Source organism: Ylistrum balloti, unplaced genomic scaffold (genome assembly GCF_031769215.1).
Source record: "Ylistrum balloti isolate Yb309-2 unplaced genomic scaffold, AGI_CSIRO_Ybal_v1 Utg370010, whole genome shotgun sequence".
Classification (NCBI taxonomy): domain Eukaryota; kingdom Metazoa; phylum Mollusca; class Bivalvia; order Pectinida; family Pectinidae; genus Ylistrum; species Ylistrum balloti.
In genome coordinates this window covers 2815628-2828956 of record NW_026782083.1, presented here as the reverse complement: position 1 = coordinate 2828956, position 13329 = coordinate 2815628, and the positions used below count along the sequence as shown (strand labels likewise).

The 13329-nt window shown below is 35.7% G+C and overlaps 1 protein-coding gene across 1 annotated transcript in view; it reads left to right on the top strand.

Moving 5' to 3' along the window:
• Positions 1-6464: 6464 nt before the first annotated feature.
• LOC132548378 (uncharacterized) overlaps positions 6465-13329 on the top strand; it is a 29498-nt gene continuing 22633 nt past the window's right edge. Inside the window, exon 1 of the mRNA XM_060212240.1 lies at positions 6465-6595. Within this exon, the coding sequence (XP_060068223.1) occupies positions 6517-6595 (79 nt within the window). The 5' untranslated portion in view covers positions 6465-6516. The remainder of the gene's footprint in view (positions 6596-13329) is intronic.

Genomic DNA, 13329 nt, shown 5'->3' with positions numbered 1-13329 from the left:
TCCAGCTTTGTTAATTTGTTAATTAACGATGTGAGTGGAGTAAGCACAGTCGCCTTCTGCTCTGTGAATAGAAAAGCTTTAAAATACATCTGCGAAAAATGCGAATATTTCACTTGAGTGTCTTTTGTAAAGTCTCTGAGACTGCAGGAGGTAGACACTGCTGGCAAACTTTTAGTCTCAAAGGTTTGCCGTAACCTGCAAGCCAAGTTTGATTCATTCAAATAATGGCACGGTTCAGAATATACAAATGCACTCGACTTTGTTCTAAAATTAACAGTTACATGTATGCAGAAATTGGTTGAATTATTAAGCTAGTGCACCTCGCTATCTTTGCTTGGACTTTTCTTATGATAACTTGAGATTTTCTTCAGTCACCCACTAGGCTTCAAAATTTAGACCCACAAGGGTCAAGATGACGAAGGCCTATAGCCATCGTGCTTTGTCTGTCGTCATGTGCTGTCAATCGTGCATGGACTTTTTTCTTTAAATGCCTACTCTTTCATACCTTGGTGGATGTCAACCAAATTTAGTCTGATGCATCATTAGGTGAAGTTAATCATTTGCTACATTTAGAATTTTGATTCGACTCCTAGGGGTCAAGGGACGGGGGCCCAAACGGGGATGTGCTGTAGTTAGGTTTAAAACTCTTCTCCATTCTGCCTGGGCAACCATTTCAACAAGCTTTAGCCTGATTCATCAGTTGGGGTAGGCAATTATTTCCTAACTTTGGAAATTTGATTCGACCTCTAGGAACTGGGGAGCGGGGCCCACAAGGGGATAATTTGCTTCGAAACGCTCCAAAAGTGAAGTTAGACAATACTTTGCTTCAAAATGCTACTCTTCCTTAATGCTTGAATGGATTTCATTCAAATTTTGTCTGAAACATCTCTAGAGGTGGGCAATTAATTCAAAAAGATGATTTGATCCCAAGGGACTTAGGGGCGGGGCCCCAAATGAGGAAGTTAGTCAATATTTTGCTGCAGAAAGTTTTTTTCCCTTGATGCATGAATGGATTTTAACAAAATGTGTTCTGAAACAGCATTGAGGGTGAAGAATCATTTTCTTAAATTCAGAAAGTTGATTGACCCCTAGGGACGTTGGGACGATACTCCAACCAGTCAATATTTTGCTTTAAGATTTCAACCAAATTTGAAACATTGTTGCGGGTGGATTATTAGCCCACCATCTAATAGATGGTGGGTTTTTCAAATCGCCCTGCGTCCGTGGTCCGTGGTCCGTCCAGCCATCCATCCGTCCGTAAACAATTCTTGTTACCGCTATTTCTGGAAAAGTACTAGATGGATCTTTCTCAAATTTCATTTGCAGGTTCCCCTTGGTCCCTAGTTGTGCATTGTACCTTTTTGAACTGATTCGCATTCAAGATGGCCGACAGGTGGCCATCTTGGATTTTGGAAGTAAAAGTTTGTTACCGCTATTTCTGGAAAAGTACTGGATGGATCTTTCTCAAATTTCATATGCAGTTTCCCCTTGGTCCCTAGTTGTGCATTGTACCTTTTTTGGACTGATTCGAATTCAAGATGGCCGACAGGCAGCCATCTTGGATTTTGGAAGTAAAAGTTTGTTACTGCTATTTCTTGGAAAGTACTGGATGGATCTTTCTTAAATTTCATATGCAGTTTCCCCTTAGTCCCTAGTTGTGCATTGTACCTTTTTTGGACTGATTCGAATTCAAGATGGCCGACAGGCAGCCATCTTGGATTTTGGAAGTAAAAGTTTGTTACTGCTATTTCTTGGAAAGTACTGGATGGATCTTTCTTAAATTTCATATGCAGTTTCCCCTTGGTCCCTAGTTGTGCATTGTACCTTTTTTGGACTGATTCGAATTCAAGATGGCCGACAGGCAGCCATCTTGGATTTTGGAAGTAAAAGTTTGTTACTGCTATTTCTTGGAAAGTACTGGATGGATCTTTCTCAAATTTCATATGCAGGTTTCCTTTGGTTCCAAGTTGTGCAGTATACCTTTTTGGACTGATCCGAAATCAAGATGGCTGACAGGCAGCCATCTTGGATTTTGAGAGTAAAATCTTGTTACTGCTATATCTGAGGAAGTCCTGGATGGATCCTTCTGATATTTCATAGATATTGGTTTCCCTTGGTCCCCAGTTGTGCATTGTACCTTTTTTGGACTGATTTGAAATCAAGGTGGCCCACAGGCAGCCATCTTGGATGTCGACAGTAATACAGCACAAGCATATTGTCCATTATCCACCTGTAACTGACTGCTATCTAATAATACTTTGGGATCTTTTTCAAATGATATTTGCTAATAGGTGCTTAATAAAAATATCTTGTGCCATCATTGAGTACATTCAATGAAGACCAGTTCATGAACATTTACAACACCTGTAACAAACAAAAAAAAATATAAACAAATCTTCAAGAACTGAAAACAGATCCTCAAATGGTGGGCGCCAAGATCCCTCTAGGATCTCTTGTCATTTCTTAAATTCAGAAAAGTTTATTCGACCCTTAGGGACCTGGGGGGACCTAAATGGGAAATTTAGACAATAAGTTTGCTTAAAAACGATTCTCATTCTTAAAGCTAGAATCGATTTAAACAAAATGTGGTCTGAATTATCGCAGAGTTCATCAGATTTGTCAGATCACCATCTACAAATTCTGTGGTTTTTCCATCCATTCATCAATTGTCGGATGACCGTTAAGGGGCACGGCCCCATTGTTCTGTCATACCAATATTTTACTTTCTAATAAATCCATACCAGAAAAAAATCGATCCGAAGGCATAAAAAATGAGAAAGCGATTGAGAATAAATAATTTTAAATTAATATATTAAAAGCAAAAGTCATTTTTACTGTAAATGTAACTCAATGTGAACAAAAAAGGGACTTGAAAACGTACAAGATGTTCTGGGAGGGTAAGCGTCTTCTGCTTCACAATGACATCCGCAATGTAAATCGTGGTCAGTCCAAATACATAAAAACATTGTATGTAACATTAGCAACAAACACGTTCAACTTCATATCACACAAGGAGATTTGATACTGTAATGGCGACCGTTAAACTTCTAGATAACCCACATCAACCTGTATCTCCAAAAAAGTGATGTCGTCCAGAAATAAAAAAAAAAAAAATAGCAATAGAGAAACTGAAATCGTCAAGCTGGTCATACAGTTTGAAAAGCTTTCTGTTGGTTTCGTTTAAGGAAGAGGTAGGCAACTGATGTAGAACAGTCTTCCCTGTCCTTGATTTCCAATTCTGGTCTGTATATACGATAGACATGGACAATAAATTTCTTCCGGGACTTTAAAGACAAGACGTCAACAATACAAATGAACGGTGTATCTGAATATACATGTACGTTGTATCTGAATGTGAAGCTTTCGATAAATCCAATATGGTAACCAAAAAAGTCGACCAAAAGAGGCTGGATAGCAATATCCCTGCATCTCCAACCTATGGTATTTACATGTCACAGTTGATTTAATATTTAAGGATCTGTTTCCATTATCCCGATTATAAGTCAAGAAGTCGTCAACTGACCGACAAACTTGTAACATAAGGGTTCAAAAGATGCATGTTGATGAAAATTGTGGGGAAGTTTTATGGTCATGCTGTTACTAATGACCGTGTTACATTCACTTAAAAAAAACATAATAGAACTTGTTGAAAATATGTATACTCTCTCTAAAGCACGTATAGAAATACAATGGTACCATCTAACATTAACTTCAGTCTTGTTAGGGCTAATCTTCTTTCTGGAACGCGTTTACGCACGTCATTTTCGCGAGTGGTCCCCCGTTGGTCGTATGCTTGGAAAGCCACAGACTTAATATATCAATACATACCAAAACACCAGTCCCTAGATAAATCAGATTTACAGCTGAAAAGATCAACACTACTTTACAAATTACAGATTATTAACATTTTTTTATGGAAAAATAAAATAATCAGCATCATAGATTACAACCACACAATGATTCCATACGTTTGTAAACATTTCAGTGTGATATGGGCAATAGAAGGCCATATGCTGATTATAGACAGACATTCAACCGATTATTTTGAATTCTATTTCGTTTATTAGCTATCCCTAATAAGCTCGCAGGAATGATAACCTCATTCTTGAAATATAACAGTTATTCATTAACTTACCAATCTTACTATTTAACGAAACAGTATAATTAAGTAAACAGAGTATTAAATTAGCATCACAACATACTAGGTATTCGTGTGTGATACAGTTCACTCCTTGTCTATTAAAGTGACAGCTGTTTTTTTTTATCAGAAATTTTGTAGTGAAAGGTCACAAAAGTTTGAGACTAGGCGGTCAAGATCTTTATTACATAAAGAAATAAAGAATGCAGTAAACTATTTGGACAAGACGCTAAGCGAACGTGCCAAGAAAACCGGTATTTGAAGAAAAGGCACATTTCAGCTAGTTGGCAGACAGCGGAAGGTCAGTTGATTAAATGAAATATTTCAGCCTCATTGTAGGCAGTGGGTGTTTGTTTGATTGTTTTAAAGAAAATGAGAGATTTGTGAGATGGAGGGTTTGTTGGAAATTATATATGTAATGTAACATAAACAAAGTTATCATTGATTTGTACCTCTTAAAACCCTATATTGTAGTTTTTTCACAGGTGAATAACATGTTTCAATGCAAATGTAAAATTAGATACATCAGACATGAATACTGGAAAATGACAGATCGTTTTCATTGTGATTTACAATAGAAGATTAATTATAACAGAAGTGAGAGATTTACGTTATGTTGGGATATATTGTACATTTGTAATTATAACAGAAGTGAGAGATTTACGTTATGTTGGGATATATTATCATTTGTAATTATAACAGAAGTGAGAGATTTACGTTATGTTGGGATATATTATCATTTGTAATTATAACAGAAGTGAGAGATTTACGTTATGTTGGGATATATTGTACATTTGTAATTATAACAGAACAGATTTACGTTATATTGGGTAAGGATATATTTTACATTTGTACTTCTTTGTGCGATATGAAGACGTGTTCGTTATATATCTGGTAGTGTCGTTGTTAAGAACCTGGTTCTCAGTTGAGAACCTGATGCAACTTAGGGGGCTGGAGTAAATTCCTATTACGAGTATCGTTGATAAAGCAGAAGCTGTTTAACATACGGACCACATAATCTTCCTGGAATTTATCGAGAAGTATCATGTTTTAATTTCGTTTGTCAAATCTATGTTCGCCTTTGTTTCAGCGACTTTTGAGTTCGAAATTTACTTTTGTTGGCTTTTCTGTAGAGTTTTGAAAGTCCTGGACTATTTTTATCATCGCTCCCGTTGTGGAACAATGTAAACTGAGCATGATCATACAAGAAAACTGACAGAAATGGCAAGACAGAGGCAATGACAAAGGGATATCATGTGGTCTATATGTGTTGACAGATAAGAATAAGAGAAATGGAAACAGACAATTATCGCAGATACACGAGAAGGATTTGTAATAACATATAGATAGCGAGACCGAGGAAATGAGTTGATCTTTTCAATATCATCCTACTTTTGTACCTTGATGATATCAAAATCGATTTCGTGACGTTACATAATTAATGAAAATTGGATTTTTTCCCAGAAAATTATTATCATGCATTCATGTACTCAGTACATGTAATATAACGATGTGAATAAAAAGCTTCAGTGGGTCACTGAAGTTTGTAACCTTAAAAGATATTCAAAATATCATCATGATAATATCCATAGCAGATGTACAAATGAAACATCTCCACTACACCATGATAAACAACTTATCATTAATTAGACGCATTAATACTAATATATTACCCATCTACTCAAGTTTTGATAATGCATGTCCAATGAAAATATTTGCTGTTACACCAAACTACAAGACGTATGTACAATGCGTCAGATGTACCTACACTGTAACATTTCTCATTGCGACACCAGCTGATGCACACGTTTCTCTATAATACATGAGCAGTGCTTGTTCTGCTGAACATGTATGTACCCCTAAAACACACATGAGGTAAAATGTACAGAGTATTTCTGTGACGAAGATTTGTCAGAAACGTGTACAACCTTCGTGTATTTCTCTTCATTCATAGAATATGCATTGTTTGAATTTCAAACAAATAAAACTAATAAAAGGACGTTTCTAGGGAGAAAAAAAAATTATCCTTTTCTTTTCTGGACAAAAACAGATTTTATGTTCAGTATATTTTCTTCCAAGACTTTATGTAGGAACCAAATAATATAGACTTCTTCGTAGTACCAAGTCGTATAATCGCTTGTTGTTTTAATATTCTCGAACATGTATAAGTATGGAGATGTTCACGTGTGTTTTCAGGAAGTGAAAATTAATTGTACTTGAAGAAATCAGTTTACGGAAATTAGCGTCATAATTTCACATACCACAGGAAACGGATATCTCATCCCGCGCGCCTTACTCCAGCCGCACGGTAGTAACACACGCGTAAGTCTGCCCTATACCTAGCTACTTCTCAAAGTGTCCGTACCTATCTAAGCGAGATGTGGTGTAGTGCGAAACTTCTATCCTTGTGGATATTATGTTACTGTTGTGTCCTCGGCCTGACTAAATCAGTCAGTGGTGAGTACTATAGACGCATGCCATTTCTATAATATCGATTGTAATACTAAGGATAATGGTTAATCTTAATATCTTCCACAGCTGAGCAACACTATCCTCGTGTCCAATTGAAGATCAGTGAATAATTCATTGAATATATAATGTTCAGGATATCATTATAGTAAAACAAACTGTCCGGTTTAAGGGAGTGTCTCTATATTTTACCGTACCGACCGAGTCTGCATTTTGGTCACGCCTACATCATCATCAGATCAATCGGTGTGACGTAACATTACGTGTTACCAAATCAATATTGTAGCAACATCGCGGTGTATCAGTCTAGGGAACTGGACCAGCTCATATGACAAGTAGATAAAGCATAGGTGTATCACCACGGTACTAGACATTTTGTTTTAATTGATCAGAAATTATTTCCCATTTTAAGATAGTAACAACCCTGCTTCCAAAACCTTTGGTGTTTGCACGTCGCAGTAGATTCATTATTCAAGGGCTCGTTTCCAATACCAATCCCTGAGAGAAATCGATAGTTGACAGATTTCGATTTCTTGGAATGTTTTATGATCACCTTATGACCTCGTTGGGAAATTCAATATTTACATGCCCTTTCCTTGAGCGATATGAAGTGAGATGTATTTGATGCTCATACATAGTCGTTATGTTGATAATATACCTGGTTTCAATTTCGAGAAATTAACGTTATTTTGTATACCAAGGGTCGCCGATGAGGAACACGTGCCCTTCCTGAATATTTTATTCCCTTCGTTCTCTTTCTTTAAAACTTTATTTTGTTGAAAAATTGCTGTCGGATATTATCAAATGAATTTTGATGAAGATTGTGTTGGTATTTTCGTTTTGCTTCTAAATGACTTTATACTTGAATTATAGTAAGAAGAGAAGGAAATAGCTCTAAGGAGATGACTATTCTCCCTAAATTTGATCTCTTATCGCCATTTCAAAGATATAACTGCAGTGGTAAAGTAGTTTCGGTTGCACGGCATTTCAGTGAGTTAATATAATTCTTTCCACTGATAAATTTTCTTCACAATATTTGTTTTTCAAGCTTTTTATCGGAAGACGATTGTAATCAGCTGATTTGATATTTTACCAGCAGCCACATTTCATGGACAAAATCTCTATAGTATTAGTATTTAATATATTTCTTCTGTTCAAATCACATTTGCGCAGGTTTCTTACACAATTTTCGAGAGATTCTCTTAACAATTTTGTTTTAAAACCTTCTTTGTTGTTCGGGGATTTCACGGACAATCCTTCTGCCAGATTTTTGCTTGCAAATGACCTTTAATCGGGCGTCAAAATTCATTTAGTGATTCTGTGGCAATTCCCATAAACGTTTGCTTGTATGAACTAGCCTTTTTTCCACCTCGTGCATCGTAAATTCCTTTGGATTTTTCGAATGGACGTCTGGAACGTTTCCTAGCATAGGTTCTTTTTGGAAAAAAAAAAAACCATTCTCGTTCAACAGCCATTGGGCTAGTGCGTCAGTAATTATCAATAACTCCTTTCTAGCTTGTCGAAAGTTGTTAATATTCACTGAGTAGGACTTCTTCTTTGGCAAGTGTTAGCTCGATATCATCGTTTATGAATTTAGTAAATTCCTTTTTCGAATATGATTTACAATTAACTTTCTGTTTGTGCAGTGTTTCAATAATAATCAACAATACAAAATAACACAAAAAATAACAGAGAAGTAGCGAGTTTAAGACAATGTATCAATTTCTTTTTCACAGAAACAACTAATTAAATTATGTCAGTTATATCTAATATTATCAAACTGACGTTAGAACAATACCCTTCTTAGATTCTGTCTATATATTTTGCAAGATGCACTACCAATTATGATGCATGTTTCTGAATTAAGAAAAGGGACGCGAAAGCTGAGGTCGTGATCGGTAGACTTGATTTGTTTTTATTGATCAAGATCATCATGAACGCTTTACGAAAAAGCAGATTTTGTATTTTTTGACTTGAAAAAAAGTTGTTTACGAAAACCCAATAACTATAAACATCAATATCGGAATGACGTAAGACAGTATAAATGTATTGTAATGCTAGGGATGGTGTTGTATAATCAACAGAGCACGCCATTTCCGGGTATACTTTAGTTCATTGCCTCTGTGGGTCATCGCTACGTAATATAGCCCCAATGGATGTTGGCCAGCTGTGTGGCACTGTATAAAGTCTATATCTGTGTGATTACTAGTTAATGCCTTTGTAATGACCAATTAACCGCTACAAGAACAGAGAGTGCTCTACAGTCACATTCTGTACCTCACGGCTCCGTACTTACAAAGATACTCACATACTTGAATTAGATACTCTAGAAAAAAAGGTTTAGAGAAAGATAAACACATTCTTTCATTTTCGTCTATCAATTAGGTACATTCCGCTTGTGTTGTGGTATATATGGACGGTATCTAGAACGCTGACCCAAATTATCAGTGTGCATGTACCTTTCGTTGATTAGGAAGTACTTCACATGGGATAACATTTAATTAAACCACAAACATATGTATTGTACAGTTATTCAACCAACAATAATTTGCATTCTTTTACCAAACTTTTCTTATAAATATGCTTGGGGGGAAATTTTAAAAAATGGAAGAATGGTTTTCGGGAAGATAGAAATATATCAATTTCATTTAGGTGTGGCCTTAGTCAGATATGTTCATGCCATGTTCTGCATATAAATTAGTTTGAAGGAGGAGATATTTTTGTGAGTTATTTGTTGTTTCCATTGATATTGTTAAATCAAGTGATGCCACAGAACGCCAACATGCATTACAGTGAGGCCACTTTGATAACATCAATGTAATCGGAAACCTTTTAAAAAGAAATGCGTATTTGTATCACATTGAATAAACACTAATTACTTTAAAGGTTGTATTTAGGCTTTGAGCCATTAGTTAGATGCTGGTCTGTAGCCTATTATATCCCACGTGTGTTCGTGAAGGATTTCCTATTCGTCATAACTTGTCACAACACATCACCCAATACGTCACTCACTAATTAACCGCCTTCCATCGACGGCAGAACCGAACGAAATTTTAATTATTCCGCAGTTTAAATCAAATGTATTAAAGAAAACATAATAATTGTATTAATTCTAGCTTTAAAAATTTTGTTTGCAAATGCCAGCTGTCATTGTCATGGTGACGTTATATTAGGCAGATTTATGACTTAAATTGGAGAAATGATGGCATATCTTGAGAGGATGTGTTATGATACTAAAAATGCCCTATACCATTCCAAACACTGAACAAATTATGTGTAGATCGCAGCAAGTGGTACCGTTTCTTTGCACATTACAACAGTACTATTAATTGATGTAATATCAGAATCAAAGTTGTGAGTCGTTTGACCATTTTATTGTTAATATGGTGTCTATTTTGTCATATCCCTGCATTAACATAACAAATTTTACCTTGTTGATTGTATATTGTTCAAGAACTTCTGTGCAAACTTACCTGATTTTACTCAAAATGGCAAATAACAAAAATTGAAATTCAAAAATAGATGTCGTAAGTCAAAGTTTTTATTTCCTTGTGTTCGCCTTTCAAAACGAATCTGTATTTTTAATTAAAACCCAAGCGCATACACATATGTACATTTAATCAGAATAAGTTTTGTTAACGCATAAATCAGAATAATTTTTTGGTTGATCCTGAATATTGAAATGGTTGCTGAAAGCAGAAATTGGAGATACAGTAATAATAATCAACCTATAATGATGATGATTTGCCAACGATGCCTTGTGTCTATTCGTTACGACAGTGCCAGATCTAGTGTGTGGCCTTGCTTCGTACAAACAGGTACAATTATACTAACCAGCCATACAACGCCCCACACGCGACAAAAACAAGCAAAACACGAGCCAAAATCTGAGGAACTACAAATCGCACAGCGTCGTAAATATCACGGCACGCGGTAAGCCAAGTAAATACGGTCCGTTTACCAACACAGCTAAGAATCGTGGCTAATATTTTGACGAGTCTAACAGCTTGTAAGAAGCGTACGCATTTATTGAAACAAAACGCCCGACAATAAGTTATTGGGAATCATCTCGTTGGGCTGAGGTAGAACAACCAACCTTTAGAAGAGCTCACGAGGATCTGTTTATCCTCTAGGCAGGAACAGCCCGAGATAAAATGCGCGAAGTCAAACGACCCGTCGCAAATTACCTACAAACCTGATATTGAATGATTAAGACAAATTGCTATTTGCTTGCTAATCGATGACGCAATCTTATTTGTAGTTTCTGTTATTCTAGTGAAGTCTACTCGAGTTTACTCAATTCTTCCGTACTCTTATGTAGTGTAACAAATACCAGATGTGAATTTCACAAAAGGTTCCGTAACATAAAGTTTAGATCGTATCTCATCAGAAAACAAGGTACTGCAGAGCGATCCATTTAATGTCTAGTAATTTAGATAGAGAAGGTATATACAGTTTATTCAAACTCATGGTATTTGCCAATTATAAATATCATAAGGATTAAATGTATAGGAATTTATGAAAGTCATCTTTAGACGCATAGCCTGAAACAATATATGTATATTTATTCGAGATAAGTAATATCATGTTCTCCGTTTACATTTCCTTTACCCACTGTGAAAGCCCAGTAAATTACGTAATTATGTGATACTTGATAACATCGTTATCAGTGACAATATTTTGACATATAAATTTGACTACAGTATTTAAGTTTTGCTTTGTTTTCACCGAGTGTTAAAGTTATTGGCGTCGTCCTTAATATGCTGGGCCTTTTGATTTTCTGTCTTCTCCGAACATACAAGTTATTTTATTATAAGAAATGTCGTTTGACACCCACTACTCAAATACATAAAACACATGAATGTATAACGAAACACTTGTGGCACTTAGAGGTAATAACGGGATGAATAGGTCCAGTTCAAGTCAGAAGAAGCCTTTCCCTCAGAAGGCATTACATTCCCAACCTATGAGGTTTACATGTCACAATTGATTCGATATTCAAGGGCCTGTTCCCATTATAACTATTTTTATTCAAGAAGTCGTCAACTGATGAACTAAGTCGTAACACAGGGTTTCAAAAGATGCAGGCTGATGAAAATTGTGGGGAAGTTAGACAGCAGGCATAGTTGAGAAATATTCTGTTTCTTTGTGCGATATGAAGCTGGTCTTCATTTTGGAACGTGATATCATTTACTTATATTGGCGAATACTTCAATGACGAGTGTCGTCAATAAAGCAGAAAGTGTCTGCCTATGTACCTGGTTTCCCTTACTCTTTCGTGGGACTCCGTGTAAATCTGTCCTTTGTTCATATTTTATTGAATCCGAGTTAGGATTATGTTTATCATGTTGGTATTTTCTTGTTATATATACAAATGCTGCTTTACCATGTTATCAGTGTAGTTTTCATTTAATTTCCAACATTTATACAAAATGCAGTGATATTCAATCAAACAACAGGAAACTACCATCAACGACTAACTAGACTTCAATTTAAACTACTGATCGATGGAATGGAGGTGTGTGTGGTGATGAGGGTGGGGGTTAAATATGAAACAATGGAAGAATTACTGGGGACTCTTTAATGAGAACTTTCTATAAAATAAAAACTGTTCATATTTAGAACCACATCTTTATTAGTAAACTGTTGTGATACCTTTTTGGTGTTTAATGTTTGATCACACTATCGGATTGTTATTCCGGTAAAGATGACACCAACACTCATAACAGGTCACTTTTCATAGACCTTTCGGTTATGGTCATTCTTGACAGGTCGCGTGCTACATCATCAGAAAGTGTTGATGTTAGTACTTGGCTGTCACAAATAACTTGCTCGACGCTCGCGTGCCAGATAGAATTTGCATGATGACTTAACACCTGAACAGTACGCTTAATTGAAACGAATTGACACTTGCAGAACTTCATATAACGTAGCGTGTTGGTAATACTCCATTTGACGAAGAGATGTGTTCACTTGATTTTATAATAATTTAGAGAATAGATTGAAATCTGTGTAGTGCATTATATTAGAATTTTTAATTGACAAATACTCCTCTTGATTATCCCAGTGAGGTAATTATTTCTGCGAACAGCTAAATAGTTGAATACCTATAGGACATTATCCGCTTTTAAACAATTATCACACAACTAAACCAATGCCGAAACCGCATATCAAATTATTTAGTTTGTTACGGGCGTTCTTGCGTATTTGATATTTCTTCTGTCACATTATCTGTTAAATTACAGTCACAAATTCATTTTATGAGCGCACTGACGTCAGGGGTTATGTGTTTCGGTCTTGTTTGTATATGTATTATATTAAAGTTTCTTAAGTAATGACGTATGTGTAAATGTCAGAGTACGGACCTATCAACAGATCAGCCGTAGATTGGTTTTAAACCTGAATCAGCGAACACTACAAGATTATCTACTTGGTCATGCTTAAGAATATTTTGGGAGCGGTAATATGTGACGTCAAATGAAATTTCGAACGGAAATCTTAAAATGCTAGTAGTGATATGAACCTCAACTTTCTAAAACATTACTTTTATAGATAACGCATATACTTGTTTGAACATTTCCTAATTAAAGGAAAGGTCCGCCTAAAACACAGGAAGATTAAATGAAAAGGAGATATGACAATATAGATATAGGTAAACACGGATACAAAAGCAGTCACATAATTATTTACAGCTAGTATCATTCAAAGGTCTCCATCTAGGT